A 22,244-nucleotide genomic window follows, 5' to 3' on the forward strand; every position below is an offset into this window, starting at 1 on the left:
GCATCAAAAAGACTTGCTGATAAACCTGTGAAATCTGCTTTGTAAAGAGTGCTTTCATTCATATAAGGGTCCAAGAGGAAATGAGTATGTCTCCCAAAGTTTCTACAACTCCCTTCCTAACAGACACTGACTCAGACAAGCCCTGAGATTTCTTTGAAATGTTATCTACTGTTTGATCATTGCCACCCTGTATTCTGTGTACTACAACCCAATAAAAGGCTATGGAAGAAGGTGCTCAGGGCCTTTTTCTCCTCAGAGAAACTGGCTGCTGCTGGCCTTTGTCTCCCTGGAGAAACTGGCCACTGCCCACTTCTCCTCTCCAAGCAGATCAATTCATGTCTCAGTCATATTCATCCTCGTGTCCGTGGCACACTGAAGGACTCGTGAGGAAGTCACTCTCACAATTAAGGAGTATATGTGTACATGTGTTAAAGTACAGACAGTAAGCAGAATATTTTTCTGAAAAGCTTACAAAGTACGTTCACATATGTTAGCATCTCATCTTACAGTGAAGGCACTGAGACTCAAAGACATTGATTTGTCCAAGGCCATGCAGCCATCCAGGGTTTAAAATTAGATACGAATTCAGCTTTTCTGACTCTAATTCTCACAGTACTTCCATTCTCCCCACTAGCATAGTCTTCTTTTGCTGTCATTCATATAGTGGTGGGCTTCATAGAGTAGGCAGTGAATCCACCACAATATCCCACCAATATTCTGGCATAATTAGGAAGGAAAAGAGGGCCTGAAGAAAACTTCAGTATAGATTCATTGCTGGGAATAAAAACCTGGGTACTTTGAAAAGGATTTGAGGCAATGGCAGACTACACAGAATCTCAGAAGCTAAAGGAACTGAACACCTACAGATTTTACAGTTTTCCTGTGCAAATATGTGTACTGTCCTTTATTCTTAAATCAGAGCTTCCCATATAGAAAAAGCTTACAGATGTGTGTTGATATTGATCCCCCTAGCCCTTAAGAGTTGCAGATCCACAGGTTTCAAATTCTCTTTGATTTATCACAATGTATCATACAGTTACTATGAATATCTGTGAGTCACTGTGTAAGTAAGGTTGGAAACATTACCTCGCATTACTTCTAAGCAAATAATTAATTTAAAAAATGTTAGTGTAGGCACCTTTAAATCTTAAAATAGTATTTATGTTACTAACATGTTCAGGGAATAAATCTCTAGAATTAATTCTTTATTATAACTCAACACCCCAAATAAAAACAAATAATGAATGCTGTTGATTTAATTTTCCTTTTTTTCCCAAATACACTGAATGTATTAAAATACTTGAGAAAGATTTACTGAAGATATACTGGACAGGGTAAGTTTCAGTACTTAAATTGTATTTTTAATTGAAATTAAAGTAACATTATGATCACTATTACATAGGTATGAAAAGAAAAGTAACATAAAAACATACCTGTGGGGCATATCCAGGAGGCACATAAATAGGAGGCACAGAACCATTTGGAGACATCATTGGAACCTGAGCAGGACCTGAATGGGCCATAGATATAATGTATTAAGCCAGGATAATTTAGCAAGCTAAAGGTGAAAACAATTGAGTTACCCTTGAATATTTCATCTGAACTAAACATTCAAATAAGGACTGTATAACTATGAAAAGAAACTCAGATGAATCAACTGTTATAAAATGTAAAATTTTATTAAGTGCCCTGACTGATTACCCTTTACCTGCGGTTATATTTCTCAAACTTGATTGGTGATAATAAGTTAGCTGGGAAGCTTTTGAACACACAAATTCCCAGGCTCTTCTAAACATTTTTATTTAGTATGCTTACAGTAAATGGGGGTCTTGAGTCAATATACTTTACAAATATCCCAGGTGATTCTTATTATGTGCAAATTTAGAAACACTGAATAGAGGAAAATGAAACCAAACTTTACATATAAAAATCAATAAAAGATACTGAAGGGAAAATTTAAAAAGCAGTAGGGAAAAAAATCAAGAAAAGGTCAAAAGGAAAAGTCAACAAAAGAAAGAATAGTTAGGAATTTAGAACTTGCATTATTAGGGTTAAACAGCCATTTGTGTAATGTGTGAGTCATATCTGTGGGGGCTTGAGAACAAACAAAAATTCCACACATGTATATTTAGCCAAGAAAATTTTTTGTTTCTTACACTAAAAAGTTCTTTAAAGAGGAAAATTCAGCTTTCTTATTCTGTATTTCCTTTCATTTTTATAGTGTTATCTTTTCCAAACAACTTTTATAAATATCTCTTGTTTACCTTTTCTCTTAACCTTTCTGGGATAAAACAGGCACTTTTGGAAAGTGTATTTGATTCTTTCTTAGGAATAAAAACCCCACTTGCTTTACCTAACTTAAAAAAAAAATCTCACCTTCAGATCCCCTTTTCCCAGTATCTAGATGCCATTGTACTTTCAGCTCCTAGTTTTAATAACTTGCAATGAAACCTTCTCTTTGAGGTTTCTCCAAGGAAATAAGAGGCGCCCAAGAGCCTGATGATGAGTGTAATGGGGAAAGAGTTCCTTTTATACATAGAATTTCAACCTGCAGTACATATATAGTGGATCTTAGTTATAAAAGAAATAAGAGAGAAAAAGCTTAATCATAGGGCAGAAAAGAAACAAATTTCTCTGGTAACAGTAAACATCAGAAAAACAAAATAAAGAGCATGGAGGTGGCCAGCAAATCAAGATATAGCCACTCTTCTCTTTTTAGGAAAGGAAAAGGGATAAAGATCAAACAACAAAGTGGTGATGGGAGCAGGGAAAGGGAGGTGAGAGGTATGGAAAGAAAAAGAGAATGTAGGAAAAAGGGGGATCCAGGAGGACAATTACTTAACAGTGAGGGAGAAAAGGAGAAAGAAGGGAGGGTGGTGGTGAGGGAATGGAGGGGAAAAAAAGGTAAGAAGGGAGAAAGGAAGGGGCAAAGAAGGAGAGGGAAGAGGAGAATGGGGATGGTAAGAGAGAAGACAGGAAGGAGTGCAGAAGGCTGGAATGGAGAGAGAGAATGGGAGGGGAAAGAAAAGGGATTAAAAGAGAGGAGGAGACAGGGTAGGGAAACCACTCAAGTGGTTAAGAGGATATAAGGAGTGTGTGTATGTGGTGGGGGCAGACTACCAAATTATACTATGTTATATGTAATTATAAAAATTACTTTTCAATAAACTACTCTTCTTCAAAACAAGCCCACCAAATATATGAAGCTGTTCAAAATGTTATCTTACAATAGCTAATTACATATAACTAATACTAATTTACTAGACCTTTTATATACTAGGGAAATTTATTATTACTCCCATTTTCCTGATGTAGAAATTTAGGCAGAGAGATTAAGCTTACCTAATGGTAGAAGTAGGACTCAAAATCAGGCAGTTTCATTTCTAAGGATATAACTCTACTATATATTCAGGAAACATTAAAATATTATGCATTATTGACAACTGATATGAGACATAAGCATGTTTATAAAATTAAGGCCTCAATCTTTATATCTTTGAAAAACAAGAAAAGAACAATAAAGTTTTCCTAAATTTAAGATACTACCTATTGATTTACTCAGTAAAACTTGTGAAGTTCTTTATACCTCTAAGTAAGAAAGGCGTCATCCAAAATTTACCTTTTAACTTCTATTTGCTGGACTCCAGAGAAAATGAGAAGAGTTTTAAACGAATGCTGGTTTACTTCTATTAGCTAATTTACATAAAACTATAGAGAATTAGCTTTTGGAATCTTTAGAATTGGCTTAGACAGATACTATTCATCAATGTGAAATTTAGCTGCGAACCGGAAAAAGAATTCCTTGAAAACTTTGTTTGTAATCTTAATAAAGGAATTCAACATTTATCTATTCCCCCGTTCCTTCAGGACTGTAGTTCCTTTCATGTGTTGTCAAATCCTTCTACTATCAGTATAGTGTTTTTTGTTTTTCTTTTTGTCATCAGAGTAAAAAAGTTAGAGTAAAAAAGTTATTGCTGATGAAATCTAAACCTCTACAACTACATAGCTGCTTTGGGCTGCCCTTCTTTTACTAAAAATATGAATAGGTAAGTACTATGTAATTGTAATTCCAACCATATTATACTTTAAAAGCTGTCAAACAGTTCATAATCTAGTCATATGAAATTCTACTTTACCCTTTAATTATATTTAAGTGTAATACTGAAAACAGAATAAAACAAACCCAACCCACAATAAACCAACAGTAAATACATTACTATTGCAGTGCAGGAATAATGATTAACTCATTTCCCTAGGAAATAACATTTCACACTAGCAAGTAAATTTTCTTATCTGGAGACAGAAATGGTACACGATCATATTTTTTAAAAAGACAAAGCAGGGATACCATACTTTTACCTAGAAATACTGGTGTAAATTAACACTGAACACAGAACTTTATGTAAAACTGATTGTATAAACACAGTACATACAAGTATTGAGGGTTGGAACTACAATGTTCACATTTTTGTTGCTGCTACTGTTTATAGCAGCAAAATCCTAAAACCCGACACTCTTGATGAAAATGTCTGATTACCTTCTTAGTACCAATAATACCTTTTAATTTAGGAAGTCCTAAAAGATTAACTACAGACCCTAATTAAAAGCACTGAGGAAGGTCTTATTCCAATGAAGAAAAGAAGATAAATCTTTTACAGACTGTACCACTTAAATGCCCATATGCACAAGAGTGGCTGTATCTGAATACCTGTAGATACATCTAGCAGCTTCTGAATAATCTACATGATTTGAGCAAAACCTGCCGCAAGTCATCATAGAGCTATTGTATTGATTATTTTTAAGGGCGTATTTCCAATTCTCAAATCTTTCAGCAGAGGAAAACTCTATTCGGCAACAATTCCTTATAAGTGACATCAATAACATATTAAAAGATATTTCAGCTAGTATAAGTTCTATTGTCTTTATTAGCAGATGTTCACATTTAATTTTTAAAAATGAACCTATATATTTATGGGTTTAAATTCTTAAAATGAAATGGGCTACTGATGCACTACTACACGTTCTCTTTATAAGCAAGATATAACAATGGCTTCCAAATAATCTGATGCCAATTTTCAGATTTTAGTTCTAAAAAACCTAGTAAAAGAAATTCACTGGAAAGGAATATTTGGTGGAATGTAAAATCAGCCCAACTCTAGAGTCTTATCCTTTATAAATAAGCGGCAACAGTTTAAAGTATTTTTATAACGAGATTTGGCAGCTTTTGAAAACACACACACACACACACACACACACACACACACACGCCATGACCTTAGCTTAATTCAATGCTGTTTTAAAATAAAAACAGAATGTTCAAACCAGCCAGCAAATCTTACCATTCATTTTCTTTTTACAGTAGCAGCAGAGAACAAGAAAATCCAACAAGGCAATAGCGTACTAGTACACGTAACAGCTTTAATTGGTGAACGGTTCCGTGTTCCCCACCCCCCAACCCCGCCTGCAAGCTGAGAGGAAGAGCTTTAACCAAGTCACGTGAGATCTAACTCACCACGTGACCTGCAGTTAACAGCGGAAAGGGCGGAGAGAAGCAAAGGTTCCTGCTGGCAGCATTTCAGATACCGTACATTTTTTCTACTGCTGCTGCCTCAAATTTGACCATCTTTCAGACTTCCTCAGGAACCAACTTAAATTTTATTAACCAGCCTGCTGCTTTTTGTTTAGAAAGTTTAGAGTTCGTACATATAACATGATTTTATAAGATTCACTCTGAGATATGTTTGTAACTTAATGTCCACAAAGAACTAAGAATATAAGCCTGATCAGTGTGTTCCTCAAACTTGGGATTTACACTTCAGGTTGGCATTTACTAAGGAGTAACCACTTTTACTGTTTTCTTTTTTAAAAGATTTAACCTGGAGAATACAGATACTTGGTGGATAGCATTTCACTTATTTTTATGAAATCTGAAAGCTCAACACTCTACCCAAGCACAGCTGGAGGAGACCAAATATGTGAGAAAGAAGCCTGTAAAAAATGTTAGAGGCCTTTTCATTACTTACGGTGCTATATAATGACAATTATGATTTGTAACAAGTTGCAGAATGTAAAGAAAATGGATTCTAGGCCCTGGATGGTTATGGCTCAGTTGGCTGGAGTGTCATCCTGCAAACTGCAAGGCTGCAGATTAGATTCTGGTCAGGGCACATGCCTAGGTTGTGGGCTTATTCCCCAGTCAGGGCATGCCAAGAGAAGCAACCAATGTTTCTGTCTGACACTGATGTTTCTCTCACTCATTCTCTCCTCTTCTCACTAAAATCACGAAGCATGTCCTCAGGTAAGGATTAAAAAAATAAAAAGGATTTTGGGATCAAAAGATAAATTTTAATAGCTTTAATGTTTATTAGCAAGGCAACTTACTGTTCTTTGATTCTGCTTCCTTTTGTAAAAAGGTTAAAATAAACTCAGCATTGTTGTGAGAATATTAGATAAATTTAAAGTACCAAGTATATTGGCTGGCACCGCTCAATAAATAAGAGTTAACATAAGTAAACGTATAACTTTTTTTCAAAAATAAAAATGATATAGTGTAGAGTGCCAGGCACCATTTGGAGTGTTTTATATATGTTAATTCTATTCATAACTGAAGTAGGCATCTTTCAGGTAAAGAAACTAAAGTAGAATGCAGTTATTTGCCAAGGGTACACAATGAGGAAAAGCCAGTATTATATAACAGAAAGACTATATTGAAAAGTAACCCATGTTCAAAGGGTGAGGATTCAAAAAAAAAAAAGTGAACAAGAACTGGAAAGGGATAACTTAATTTCAATAAATGCTAGACAATCCAGACACCGAAAGACTACTCTCATATGCTGGGAGAGGTAATTGTTGACTTATGCACACCTACTAAAAAGAAAGGCTGGCCTGAAGAGTAAGAATTAACGGTAGTCTCCTGGTAAATGTTGAACTGAGCCTCTCAGTAATTCCAACCATGTCTCAGATCTTCTGTACCTAAACATTTTTGTTTGCTTTTGCAAACCCCTGCAAGCCCACTTCCTTATTTTGGCTCATGTTCTCACAGGGCTGTGTTTCCATTTCTTGAAGCTTCCTTTAACTGGTTACCTTTTCAATTGTTTCCATTGTGCTAATTAAACCATTTCCCCTGTTACACATTCTCTTCTGTCCTCAATCTTTTCACAGAACACTTGTTTACCTGCTTCCTTTAAGTAAAACCTTCCTATCCCCTAGAATAATTTTTTCAGCAGCCCTTGAAAGCAGAGGCTTCCATTCCCTCCTGAGGCAGTCTCCATACACCCTAAGGCTGCTTCCACATTATCACTGTTGTTCTCATTTGATACTAAAGTTTCTTTTTCCTTAAGGTTACACCCTATGACTATGTTACCCTCCATCCTGTCTAACTGCTGTCATGCTTGGTTATCACTGAGAAGTTTGGCACCATTTTACAGTTCTTTTTTCTCCAACCAAATTTTTGCCCATGAATGAGCACGATGACTTTAATGTCCACAAAACCTAGTCTCAAACTTTCTTGAACTCTTCTCTTCCATTCTGCATTGAATAAACCATTTTCCAACACACATCCTGAGACTTTCACTTATTCAAATTTTATTCTCATTTTAGAAATCTCAAAAGTTTCATGTTTTAGTCTTTGGCCACCCTATCTATCTTTCATCTCTCCAGTTCTCTTCCTACATCATTTGTTTTTCTTCATAATGACCTCCCCTTTCTTCTGATCCAACACTGACTTCATAGACTGATTTCCTTTTCCATCCCCTCCCCTGAAAATCGCCAATTTTAATCAATCAGATATTTACCTTTCCTTCTCTTAGACCCAAACTGTAGAAATCAAATAGTGTTCAGACTGGCATGTTTATAAATTTAGGTATCTAGAAATTTAACTCAGCTGTCAGCATTGCTCAGGAATCCTTTTAGAAATCCATCCCTGGTTAATAATCTATCCTGTTTTCTAGAGTCATTATCAGAGAGCCTTACCACTCTTTAAGTTCATCCACACTGACCTTAACCACATCTCAGCACGAAATTGAACATTTTCAACGTTATTTTTAGAAGAATCATTGTCCCTTCATCAGGGCAGAACTCTCTCCCCACTTCTATCCTTGATATGACCTCCACTTCCTCCTTCTGGGGTCTTCGCTTTATTGGTTATATCTGTCCCATACAGTATTTTTACTTGTCTCCAGTGCCCTTCTAACAAGGGCACAGTTTAGTTCTAGACCTTATTACTGTCACAATTGCCACAAAGTACTAATGCTGAGGACTGGTGACATCATCCATACTTTTCAAGGATCTTTCAGATATAATAGGGCAAATATAGATACACTTTATAAGTGTTTCCTAAAGACCTTGTTAATTCAAGTATGTGCATCAGTCAAAAATTTTCCTATAAAAATAGAGGATACATTGATGGTATCATAATTACAGGAATATATTCCACAATGATGAGCATACTGTACCTTTTTTACATTTTCTTTTTACAAATCTTCAGTTACAGTTTACATTCAATATAAGTCAACCTCATTTTTCTCCCCTCTCCCATCTCAAACAATTCGGTTCAGGACCAAGGTGTTCATGAAAAAAATGTCTCAGTTGTTGAACAAAAACCTTGGTTCTCAACTTGACAACCCTTTCATGTTCATAACTGTATGATCAGTCATGCGTCTTTCAGGTGACAACGGAGAAGATGTATGAGTATGAGTATGATTCAGTTTTCCAACAAGTCGTTTCTTGAACAGACTTCTAGAATAAATTAAGTTCTAGAACTGAGGTTGCACTGTATTTTGTATTAATTTCAGGCATACAGCATAGTGGTTAGACAATCATATACTTTACAAAGTATCGTCTTTGATATTTTAAGTACCCACCTGACACCATATATAGTTATTACAATATTATTGACTATATTCCTTAGGCTGTACTTTATATCCCCATGACTATTTTATAAACTACCAGTTTGTGTTTCTTACTACCTTTACCTTTTAATACCCAGTCTCCCAACCCTCCTCACCTCTGGCTACCATCAGTCTGTACCTATAAGTATATTTCAATTTTGTTCATTTATTGTTTTTTTTCCAGATTCCACATGTAAGTGAAATCATATGCTATTTGTCTTTTCCTGATTTACTTCACTTAATGTAATACCCACTAAGTCCAACCATGCTGTCACAAATGTTAAGATTTCATTCTTTTTCATGGATGAGTAATATCCTGCATACCATAGCTTTTTAATCCATTCATCTATTGATAGGCACCTGCGTTGCTTCCATATTTTGGCTATTGTAAACAATGCTGCAATGAACACAGAGGTGTATACATTCTTTCAAATTAGTGTTTGGGTTTTTTCAGCTATATACTCAGAAGTGGAATCACGGGATCATAAGGCAGTTTCATTTTTAATTTTTTTGAGGAACCTCCACATTTCCACAGTGCCTGCCCCAATCTGCATTTCACCAACAGTACACAGGGGTTCTCTTTTCTCCACATCCTTGCCAACACTTGTTATTTGTTGACTTACTGATGATAGCCATTTTGGCAGGTGTGAAGTGATATTTCATTGTGGTTTTAATTTGCATTTCTCTGATAAATAGTGACTTTAAGCACCTTTTCATATTTCTGTTGGTATGCTCTTATTGGAGAAGTGTCTATTTAGGTCCTCTATCCAATTTTAAGCTGAATTGTTTGTTTTTGGTATTGTTATATAAGTTCTTTATAAATTCTGTATCTTAACCCCTTATCAAATATGTCATTGGTGAATATCTACTCCCATTCAGCAAGTTATCTCTTTATTTTGTTGATGGTTTCCTTTGATGTGTGAAAATTTTTTAGTCTGATGTAGTTCTATTTATTTTTTCTTTTGATTCCCTTGCCTGAGGAGATATATCAGGAAAAAAATTGGTAAGAGAAAATGTCAAGAGATCTTACTGCACGTTTACTTCTAGAAGTACTATGGTTTTCAGCCTAACATTAAAGTCTTTAACCTAGTTTGAGTTATTCTTGTTAACTCAAACTAAGTTGTCTGGCTTCATGCTTTTGCACGTATCTGTCCAATTTTCCAAACACCATTTATTAAGTACACTGTCTTTTCCCCATTTTATGTTTTTGTCCTTTGTCACATTTAAATTACCCATTCAGGCATGAGTTTATTTCTGGGCTCTCTACTCTGTTCCACTGATCTATATATGTTTTTATGTCATTACTGTGCTATTTTGATTAACATACCTGTGTAGTATACTTTGATAGCAGGTAATATGATACCTCCAATTTTGTTCTTCTTTCTCAAAATTGCTGTAGCTATTTGGGGTCTTTTGTGGTTCCACATAAGTTTTTGAATGATTTGTTCTGGCTCTCTGAAATATGCCATTCGCATTTTTATAGGAATTGCATTGAATCTAAAGATTTTAGGATAGTATGGACATTTTAATGATGTTAACTCTTCCCATTCATGAGCACAGTACAATACTCCCATTTATTTGTAACTACTTCTATTTCTTCAGTGTTTTATAATTTTCCATGTACAGGCCATTTATATCTTTGATTAAATTTATTACTAGGCATTTTTATTCAATTGTAAATTAGATTGCTTTTCTAGTTTCCCTTTCAAATAGTTTATTATTACTGTATAAAAATTCAACTGATATTTAATTTTTTTGTAATTTTGTAATCTTAATACAAAATTAAGATTCAATTAATTTTGTATCTTGCTTCTTTACCGAATTCACTTATCAGTTCTAGTACTTCTTTTGCAAAATCTTTAAAGTTTTCCATATACAATATCATTCCATATGCAAATAATTGGAGCTTTGTCTTCCTTTCCAATTTGAATGCCTTTCATTTCCTCTGATTACTCTGGCTAGGATTTTGGTACTATGTTGAACAAGAGTAGTGAAAGTAAACATTCCTCTTTTATTCCTGATCTTAAGGAAAACAATTTAGTTTTTCTCCCACTGAGTGTAATGTTAGCTGTAGTTTTGTCATATATAGCCTTTTATTAGGTATGTGGAAGTATGTCCCCTGTGTTCCCATTATGTTGTGAGTTTTCAACATAAATGGGCGCTGAATTCTGTAAAATGCTTCTGCATCTACTAATAGGATCATACAATTTTTATTTTTCATATTATGTAGTGTATCATGTCATTTGATTTGCAGATACTGAACCACCATGTATCCCAGGAATAAATCTCACTTGATCATGGTGTATGATCTTCCTAATGCATTCCTGAATTCACTAATTTACTTGCTAATAACAAATTTATTATTTGCTAATACTTTTGTTGAGGATTTATGCACCTATATACATCAGGGATATTAGCCTGTAATGTTCTTTCTTTGTGATGTCTTTATCTGGTTTTAAAATTACAATAATGCTGGCCTTCTAAAATAAACTTGAAAGTCTTCCCTCCTCTTGAATTTCTGGAATAGTTTGAGAAAAATAGATGCTATTCATTCTTCCAATGTTTGGTAAAATTCACCTGAGAAGCCATCCAGTCCAGATATTTTGTTTGTTGGAACTTTTTAATTACTGCTAATATTTCATTGGTTACAATGTTTGTTTAAATTTTCTTCTGGACTCAGTTTCGAAAGACTGCATATATCTAGCAATTTATCCAATTCTTCTAGATTGCCCAATCTGTTGCCACATAGTTGATCACAGTATTTTCTTATAATCCCTTACTATTATTTTTTCTGTGGTGTCAGTTGTTAGTTATACCATTTCTGATTTCATTTATTCGGGTCTTCTTTCTTGATAAATCTGGTTAGAGGTTTATCAATTTTGTTTATCTTTTCAAAGAGCCAGTTCTTCGTTTCATTGATCTTTTGTACTTTTTAAAAAAGACTTTGATCATTATTCTTTCTTCTATTCATTTTCAGTCTTGTTCTTATTTCTCTAGTTCCTTTAGGTGCAAAGTCAAAGTTTTTATTTGATATTTTCTTTGTTTGTTGAGTTGGGCCAATAATTTTATGAATTTCCCTCTTAGGGCTGCTTTTGCAGGGCTGTTAGAGATTTTGAATTATGTTTTCATTTTTATTTCTCTCAAAGTATCTTTTGATTTCTTCTTTGATCTCATTTTTTAAATATATTTTATTAATGCCATTACAGTTGTTCTATTCCCCCCTTCACTCCCCTCCACCCTGCTACCCCCACCCCCACCATTCTCTCCCATTAGTTTATGACCATGTGTCTCAAGTTCTTTAGATTCTATATTTCCCATACTATTCTTGCCCTCCCCCCTATCTATTTTCTACCTACCATCTATGCTACTTATTTTCTGTACCTTCTACCCCCTTCTCCTCCTCCCACTCCCCTGTTGCTAAACCTCCATGTGATCTTCATTTCTATGGTTCTGCTCCTGATCTAGCTGTCCTTAGTTTGCTTTTGTTTTAGGTGTGGTTCTTAACAACTGTGAGTTTGCTGTCCTTTCACTGTTCATCTTTTTTATCTTCTTTCTCTTAGGTAAGTCCCTTTAACATTTCATATAATAAGGGCTTGGTGATAATGAACTCCTTGAATTTGATCTTATCTGAGAAGCACTTTATCTGCCCTTCCATTCTAAATGAAAGCTTTGCTGGATAGATCAAACTTGGTTGTAGGTCTTTGGATTTCATGACTTGGAATACTTCTTTCCAGCCCCTTCTTGCCTGAAAGGTCTCTTTTGAGAAATCTGCTGACAGTCTGATGGGAAGTCCTTTGTAGGTGACTGTCCCCTTATCTCTTGCTGCTTCTAGGATTCTCTCCTTCATTTTAATCTTGGCTAATGTAATGATGGTGTGCGTTGGTGTGTTCCTTCTTGGGTCCAACTTCTTTGGGACTCTCTGAGCTTCTGGATTTCCTGGAAGTCTATTTCCTTTGCCAGATTGGGAGCGTTCTCCTTAATTATTTGTTCAAATAAGTTTTCCACTTGTGGCTGTTCCTCTTCCCCTTCTGGTACTCCTATAATTCTGATGTTGGAATGTTTAAAGATGTCCTGGAGGTTCCTAAGCCTCTCCTCATTTTTTTGAATTCTTGTTTCTTCATCCTTTTCTGTTTGGTCATTTTTTTTCTTCCTTCTGGTCCACTCCACTGATTTGAGTCCCAGTTTTTTTTTTCCATTACTATTGGTTTCCTGTGCATTTCCCTTCATTTCAATTAGTTTAGCCTTCATATGTTCCTCTAATCTGTGACTAAAATCAACCAGTTCTGTGAGCATCCTGGTCACCAGTGTTTTGAACTGTGCATCTGAGAGTTTGGCTATTTCTTGGTCGCTTAGAGTTATTGGCTTGGGGGCTTTGAGCTGTTCTTCTTGAGCCATAATGTTTTGCTCTGTTCTTGCCTGTTAGGTATGAGGAGCAGAGCTTTAGTTGCTCACCAGGGTGGGGCCACCCAGTTTGCTGGTTTGTGGTGCTGCATGTGGGGTCGGGGTCAGAGAGGGATAATAGTGGTCCCCTCTGCCGCTTCCTGCCGCTGGGGCCTGCACCGTCTGTCTCAGGCTCACTGCTCATTCCTTCTCCAGTTATTTGCATGCAAATGTGTGACCGCAGTCAGCCCTCAGTGGGTCCACCTGCTGCTACTCCACACCTGGGATCTGCCCACTGCCTGCCCACCTGGGTCGAGGGCCAGTGGGTCCAGTGGATCTTCCCTGCCCGACCCGGCTCTGCTGCTGGCTCTGTCACTCTTACTGGTTTGGCTGAAGGGCTCGTTGTTGTCGGATTTCTGTATAGTTCAATTTTCTGTGCTTTGGCTGCATTTTTGTTGCTAAAACTTTGTTGTTTTTAAACTTGGTTGTGAGAGAAGGCAGAGTGTTTCCACCTATGCCTCCAAGTTCCTGATCTCATTTTTAATCCATTCATTGACTAGTAACATGTTATTTAGCTGCCACATGTTTGTGGTTTTTTTAGTTTTTCCGTGTATTGATTTCTAGTTTCATACCATTGTGGTCAGCGAAAATGCTTGTTATGATTTCAATCTTTTTAAATAAATTGAGACTTGTTTGGTGTTCTAACATGTTGTCTGTCTATCCTGGAAAATGCTTCATATGCACCTGAAAAAAATTTATCTTCTCCTCCTTTTGTGTGAAATGCTCTAAATATCAGTTAAATACATCTGGTCTTGTTTGTCATTTAAGGCCACTGTTTCCTTGTTGATTCTGTCTGAATGATCTATCCACTAATGCAAATGGGGTGTTAAAATCCCCTATAATGACTGCATTACTGTCAATCTTTCCCTCTATGTCCATCAACATTTGCTTTATATATTTAGGTGCTCCTATGTTGTGCATAAATGTTTACAAGCTTATATTCTCTTGTTGGACAAATCCCTTTATCATTATGTAATGTCCTATTTTTCACTTATTTTAGTTTTTGTTTTAAAATCTATTTTGTCTGATATAAGTATTACTATCCCAGGGTTTTTCTGTCCCCATTTGGGTAAAATACCTTTTTTATCCCTTTGAGTCTTGTGATGTGGGTCTCATGTTGATAATATACATATGCATTTTCTTTTCTTACCCATTCAGCTAACTTATGTCTTTTTATTGGAACATTTAATCCATTGACATTTAAAGTGATTATTGATAGGTATGTATTTACTGCCATTTTATTCTTTATAATTCTGTTCCTCTTCATTTCCTTTCTTCTTAAGTCCCTTTATCATTTCTTTTAATACTGGTTTGGTGGTAATGAACTCCTTTAGTCTCCTGCCTGGGAAGCTCTTTATTTATCTCTCAGTTTTAAAGGATAGCCTTGTTCTACAGTTTTGGTTATAGGCCCTTGCTTTTCATCATTTTAAATATTTCATGCCAATCCCTTCTAGCCTAAAATGTTTCTGTTGCAAATTCAGCTGACAGTCTTATGGGAGCTCCCTTGTAGCTAACTTTCTCTTGAGGCTTTTAAGATTCTTTGTCTTTCACTTTAGTTTCTACGCATTAAGTACATTGCTATGTCTCCCAGTCTTGGTATGGTGGCCTTAAGTAGTAGGTGTCTTATGGGTTTCAGTGGCTAAATGTGGAGAAAATGGGAACTGTCAAACATGATTGGTGGGAGTGCCATAGGTGCAATCGCTATAAAAAATGATAAGGACGTTCCTTAAAAAATTAAAAATGCAACTGTCTCATGACCCCACATTTCCACTTCTGGGTTAATATCTGAAAAAACCAAAAACATTAACTTGAAAGAATGTATGAACCCCTATGCTCACTGCTGCACTATTCATAAGAGCCAAGATATGAAAGCAATCCAAGTGCCCATCAAATGAGTGAATAAAAGAGTTGTTGTACAGGAACTTCTGCCAAGACGGAGGCATAGGTAGAAGCACTGTGCCTTCTCACACAACCAAGTTTAAAAACAACAAAGTTTTAGCAACAAAAATGCAGCCAAACCACAGAAAATTGAACTACACAAAAGTCTGACAACAATGAACCCTTCAGCCAAACCAGTAAGAGTGGCAGAGCCAGCAGCAGAGCAGGCTCGGGCAGGAAAGACCCACCAGACCAACCTGGGTGTGCAACCCAGGTGCACCAGCAGCCCTGGGTGGATCCCAGATGTGGCGAAGTGGGCGGACCCACTGAGGGCACAAGGCAGTGGACTCACTGAGGGCTGACCAAAGTGACACAGCCGAGCGCAGATAAACCAGTGAAGGAGCGAAGCGGTGAGACAGACCAGCAACCTGGGTGACCCTACCCTAGTGAACACCTCCTCTTACGTAACAGGCACGAACAGATCAAAACATTGCTCACAGCCAGAACAACTCAGAGCCCCAGAGCCGATAACTCTAAGTGATGAAGAAATAGCCAAACTTTCAGATGCACAGTTCAAAACACTGGTGATCAGGATGCTCACAGAACTGGTTGATTTTACTCACAAATTAGAGGAACATATGAAGGCTAAACTAATTGAAATGAAGGGAAATGCACAGGACACCAATAGTAATGGAAAAAAAACTGGGACTCAAATCAAAGAAGTGGACCAGAAGGAAGAAAAAAATGACTAAACAGAAAAGGATGAAGAAACAAGAATTCAAAAAAATGAGGAGAGGCTTAGGAACCTCCAGGACATCTTTAAACATTCCAACATCAGAATTATAGTAGTACCAGAAGGGGAAGAGGAACAGCCACAAGTGGAAAACTTATTTGAACAAATAATTAAGGAGAACTCCCCCAATCTGACAAAGGAAATAGACTTCCAGGAAATCCAGGAAGCTCAGAGAGTCCCAAAGAAGTTGGACCCAAGAAGGAACACACCAACGCACATCATCATTACATTAGCCAAGATTAAAATGAAGGAGAGAATCCTAGAAGCAGCAAGAGATAAGGGGACAGTCACCTACAAAGGACTTCCCATCAGACTGTCAACGGATTTCTCAAAAGAGACCTTACAGGCAAGAAGGGGCTGGAAAGAGGTATTCCAAGTCATGAAATCCAAAGACCTACAACCAAGATTGCTGTATCCAGCAAAGCTTTCATTTAGAATGGAAGGGCAGATAAAGTGCTTCTCAGATAAGATCAAATTCAAGGAGTTCATTATCACCAAGCCCTTATTATATGAAATGTTAAAGGGACTTACCTAAGAGAAAGAAGATACAAAATATGAACAGTGAAAGGACAGCAAACTCACAGTTGTTAAGAACCACACCTAAAACAAAAGCAAATTAAGAGGACAGCTAGATCGGAGTGAACCATAGAAATGAAGGGTTAGCAACAGGGGAGTGGGAGGAGGAGAAGGGGGTAAAAGGTATAGAAAATAAGTAGCATAAATGGTAGGTAGAAAATGATAGGAGGAGGGCAAGAATAGTTTGGGAAATATAGAATCTAAAGAACTTGAGACACGTGTTCATGAACCAAAGGGGGGAATGGTGGGGGAGGGGTGTGCAAGGTGGAGGGGAATGAAGGGGGAAATAGAACTGTAATGGTATAATCAATAAAATATATTAAAAAATTAAAATAAAGAGTTGTTGTACAATGAAATAATAGTCAGCCAGTGAAAAATAAAAATGGAATCTAACATTTGTGTCAGCAAATAAGATGGATCATTTCCTAGGATGTACCTAGAAAATATTATAGTCAGCAAAATAAGTTAGTCAGAAAAAGACAAATACCATATGATTCACTTACACGTAAATCTGAAGAACAGAATAAACAAACAAAACTGAAACACACTCACATATAGAGAGAAGAGACTGATGGTAGGCAGACAGGAAGAAGGTAGGGAAACTGGGTAAAAGTTGATGGTATTAAGAAGTACAAACTGGGGGATCCAAAATGTTAGAGAAGTAGGTGGAAACTATACTAACCTCCCCAGACCAAACTGGAATTATAAGTAAATTGCAGAGAAAGCACCCTAAATAACCAAGTGAACACTAGCTGGAAAGAGGCCTTATAATCACAGATAGACAGAAGAAACTACTACATCAGAAAGTAACTGGTAGAGAGTGTGGAGATGTGAGAGGGTTCCCTGGGCTCCCAGAGGTGGCAGCTAAAGTTCTAGAGGGATATATCAGTGGCCAAGGAGTTCCCCCTGAGAAGAGTGGAGTCTAAGCCACATGCTCGGCTCCCTAGCCTGTAGTACCAGAGGCAGAAAGAAACCCAGAAAACATCCAGTTGTAAAAAAACAGCAGGGTTTCTGTCTGCCAGGGAGAGATGGCTAGAGTCACAGAAAGCCTCTTAAAGGGCTCTTAAAATTTCCTTTGCTGCCACTTACTCTGGGTTCCAGCAGAGGGAAGGCAGAGTGGACTAGAGATGTTTGAGTCTGGGGTTGGTGGCTCTGTGGAGAAAACTGAAGGAATGGCCACTAGGATCCCTGTGATGAGTCATCCCCCATACTGCAGAAGCCATTATTCCCAGGCAGAGCACAATGAGAGAGAGGCATGAGCCTGAGGGGAAGATTGTCTCTAGGGAATAACTTTGCCCACCCTGAGGAGTTTATACCTGGCTGCTGATTACAGTTTCATTAGTTTAACAACTGATCAGTTTAACAACAAGATCAGAAAACCCAAAGAAACCGTGAAAATGGGAAGACAAGGAAATAGACTCCAAATAAAAGGGCCAGAGCATTCTCTAGAGGAAGAACTGATGAAAGGGAGGCAATTTATGAGATAGTTTAGAGTAATGACTATAAGAATACTCAAAAGCATGAAAAAAGGGATAGAAACCATAGAAAAGGACCAGTCAGAAATAAACAATGTGATATCTGAAATAATTAATACACTGGAAGGAATAAACAGTATATCAGATGAAGCAGAGGATTGAATCAGTGTTCTGGAAGTCAAGGTAGAAAAAAAAAACACTAAGGTACAGCAGAAAAAAAGAAAAAATAATTAAATAAAATGAGGAGAGCTTAAAAGCATGTTGGACACCATCAGGTGGAACAATAGCTGCATCATGGGAACACAAGAAAGAGAATACTGAGCAAGGGATTGAGAACCTATTTGAAGAAATAATGACTGAAAACTTTCCTACTCTAGTGAAGGAAAAAGTCACACAAGTCCAGGAAGCTCAGAGAGTCCCAAACAAGTTGAACCCAAAAAGGCCTACACTGGGCACATCATAATGAAAATGACAGGGCTTAAAGACAAGGAGAAAATCCTAAGAGCTGCAAGAAAAAAGCAGGGAGTTATCTATAATGCAGCACCAATTAGACTGTCATCTGATTATTCATCATTAATGTTTCAGGCTAGAAGAGAGTGGCATGAAATATTCAAGGTGATGAGGGCATGGACATAAAATCAAGGCTACTTTAGCTAGTAAGGCTATCATTTAAAATCAAAGGGGAAATAAGAAGCTTCCCAGACAAGAAAAAGCTGAAGGAGTTTGTTAACACCAAACCGGTATTGCAACAAACATTAAAAGGCTTGCTTTAAGGAGAAGAAAAAAGAGGGGGGGGGGACCCAAAAAGCAGGAGGAAAATGTTCCAACCAAACACACTGGGTTGGTTGCTGAATGGATAAGAAAACAAGACCCATATATATGCTGCCTCCAAGAGACCCATCTCAGATCGAAAGATACACACAAACTAAAAGTAAAGGGATGGAAAAAGATATTTCATGCAAACAGGAAAGAAAAAAAAGCTGCCATAACAGTATTTATATCTGAAAAAACAGACTTTAAAACTAAGGCTACAGCAAGAGATAAAGGACATTACATCACGACAAAAGAAACAAGCCAACAAGAACATGTAACCATAGTAAACATTTACACACCCAAAATAGGAACATGTAAGTATGTGAAGCAAATCTTGAGGGACATAAAAGGAGAAATCAACAGAAATATAGTCACAGTTGCGGATTTCAACATAACACTAACGTCAATGGACAGATCTCCAAGACAGAAAATCAACAAGGAGGCAGTGGCCTTAAATCAACACACTTTAATTGCTATCTTCAGAGCATTTCAACCCAAAGCAACAGAATATACATAATTTTCAAGTACACATGGAACATTTTATATGATAGACTGCATGTTAGGAGGTTAAACAAGTCTCAATAAGTTTAAGAAGACTGAAATCATATCAAGCATCTTCTTTGACCACAATGCTATGAAAGAAATCAATCACAAGAACACTGAAAAACATGCAAAGGCACGGAAGCTAAATAACATGTTATTAAACAATGAATGGGTCAACAATGAGATCAAGAAAGAAATCAAAAGATACCTTTAAGAAATGAGAATGAGGACACAACAATCCAAAATCTGTGAAACACAAGGGAAGCAATCCTAAGAGGGAAATTTATAGCATTCCAAACCTATCTCAAGAAAACAAGAAACAGCTTAAACAATCTAACTTCAGACTAAAAGTAAAATGAAAAAGAACAACAAAGCCCAAGTAGAAAGAAAGAAATAATAAAGACCAAGGATGAAATCAATGAAAATAGAATCTAGAAAACAACACAAAAGATCAATGAATTTAAGTGATGGTTCTTTGAAAAGATAAACATGATCGACAAACCTTTTACTAGATTCATCTTGAAAAAAAGAGAGAACCCAAATAAATAAAATCAGAAATGAAAGAGGAGAAATGACAACTGACACTAGAGAAATACAAAAAATTGTAAGAAAATATGATGAACAACTATATTCCAACAAACTAGACAACCTGGATGAAACTGACACATTGCTAGAAGCATACAATCTTCCAAAAATAAATGAGGAAGATTCAGAGACTCTGAATAAATAGATTACACCACCTTGTGCAATTAAAGCAGTAATCAAAAAGCTTTCAACAAACAAAATCCTGGACTGGATGGCTTGCTTCACAGGGGAATTTTACTAAACATTCTGAGAAGAATTATCACCTCTCCTCAAACAATTTCATAAAATTCAAGAGGGACTGTTCCCAAACTTATTTTACAAGACCAGCATTATCCTAATTCCAAAACCAGATAAAGACACTACAAAGAAAGAAAATTATAGGCCAGTATCTTCAATGAACATAGACGCTAAACTTCTCAACACGATATTAAGCAATCTGAATATAGCAATGTGTCCAAAGATCATACCATATGATCAAGAGGGATTTATTCCAGGAATGCAAGGTTGGTACAATATTTGCAAATCAATGTGATTCACCACATAAACAAAATGAAGGATAAAAGCGCATGATCATATCAATAGATGCAGAAAAAGCATTTGATAAAATCTAGCACCTATTTTTGATCAAACCTCTCAGCAAAGTGGAATAGAGGAGGGAATATAACTAAACATAACGAAGGCCATATATGAAATTTCCACTGCCAGCATCATACTCAACAGGCAAGAACTACAAGTGTTCCCTCCCTTTAAGATTGGGAACAAGACAGGGATATCTGCTTTCTCTTCTCTTATTCAAAATAGTACTGGAAAGCCCTGGTCACAGCAATCAAACAAGAAAAAATAAAAAGCATCCAAATGGAAAGGAAGTAGTAAAACTGTCTTTACTTGCAGATGATATGATTCTATATAGAGAACCCAAAGGTTCTACCAAGAAACTACTACAACTCTTAAATGAATGCAGCAAAGTAGCAGGATATAAAATTAATAACCAGAAATCAGTTTTACCTGTTTATGTCAATATCAAACTAACAGAAAGGGAAATCAAGAAACAAACCCACTCACAACTGCTTCAAAAAGAATAAGTATCTAGTAGTAAATCTAACCAAGAATGTAAAAGACCTGTACTCAGAAAATTATAAGACACTGAAGAAAGTCTTTGAGTCAAGATGGCGGTGGACTAGGACGGAGCAGAGACCAATTCCTAGTACAAAAGAGACAGAAATCCATCCGATCGGAGGAGGTGAGGCCAGCAAGCCAGCAGATGCCAAGCATATATGAAAATAAGAGACCAGAAACCTCATCGGTCACGGAGGAACCAGAAGGTAGGGAGACAGCAGCGGTACAGCAGTCTCTGGGACGGAGCAGGGAGAAACAGCCGGTGCAGGGTAGGGGAACCAGCGCCCTGTGGCGAGAGCCCAACGGCTCCTGGGACAGCCTTCAGCGACCGGAGGGCTCCCTCCCTGGGATTCTTCTGCCGGGCAGGCCGAGTGGTCCAGGCACAGAGGTGTGGAAGAAATTTCAGCCTGCGCGCAAGTTGGGGATCTAGTCGCCCCACACGCAGTGGGTCTGGGCAAGTGCCTGAGGGCGCCTAGGCCAACGTTCAGCCCCCAGAAAGCTCCCTCCCTAGGATTTTTGAGCCGGGGACCTGTCAAGTGGCCCAACCAGAGGGGAGCAGAGGTGATTTCAGTTTGTGCATAGCTCGGAGGTTCAGCGCCTGGTGGGAACTGTGTCTGGGAGAGTGCCTAAAGGCGCCTGGGACAGCGTTCAGCGCCTGGACGACTCCCTCCCTGGAATTTTCCTGCCAGGCAGGCTGAGGGGCCCAGGCAAAGAGGTGTGGAAGAAACTGCAGCCTGCGCGCAACTTGGAGATCTAGTCGCTCCATACGCAGTGTGTCTGGGCAAGTGCCTGAGGGCGCCTAAGCCACCGTTCAGCACACAGAAAGCTCCCTCCCTAGGATTTTTGGGCCCAGACCGGCCAAGAGACCCAACCAGAGGGGAGCAGAGGAGATTTCAGCCTTCACACAGTTCTGGGACCAGCACCCGGCAGGGTGCTGCTACATCCCTAGGGGTTTTTTGGTTTTTTTTTTTTTTTTTTTTTTTTTTTTGCCAGAGGTTGGCCAGGGGACCCAGACAAACACAGGAGCAGAAGGGATACACACCACGCAGCGTGCCATGACGAGCACACAGAGTTTCTAGGTCTGCGCCCAGTCCTCAGATCGGCTCCCGGCTTCCAGTCTACTCCCCACAGACTATC

General features: G+C 37.6%; 1 protein-coding gene across 5 annotated transcripts in view; it reads right to left on the reverse strand.

Moving 5' to 3' along the window:
- Positions 1-22,244, reverse strand: part of FNDC3A (fibronectin type III domain containing 3A) — a 252,913-nt gene that overhangs the window by 71,210 nt on the left and 159,459 nt on the right. For 4 of the 5 annotated variants that reach the window (XM_053665453.1, XM_053665452.1, XM_053665450.1 and 1 more), the window contains exon 4: positions 1,434-1,510. In XM_053665453.1, coding sequence (XP_053521428.1) covers positions 1,434-1,510 — 77 coding nt within the window. Of the gene's footprint in view, positions 1-1,433; positions 1,511-5,339; positions 5,457-22,244 lie in introns of those variants that run through there. The other variant, XM_037139008.2, reaches the window with a different exon arrangement.

Source organism: Artibeus jamaicensis, unplaced genomic scaffold, assembly GCF_021234435.1.
Source record: "Artibeus jamaicensis isolate MK-2021 breed Jamaican fruit bat unplaced genomic scaffold, CSHL_Jam_final contig_414, whole genome shotgun sequence".
NCBI classification, from domain to species: domain Eukaryota; kingdom Metazoa; phylum Chordata; class Mammalia; order Chiroptera; family Phyllostomidae; genus Artibeus; species Artibeus jamaicensis.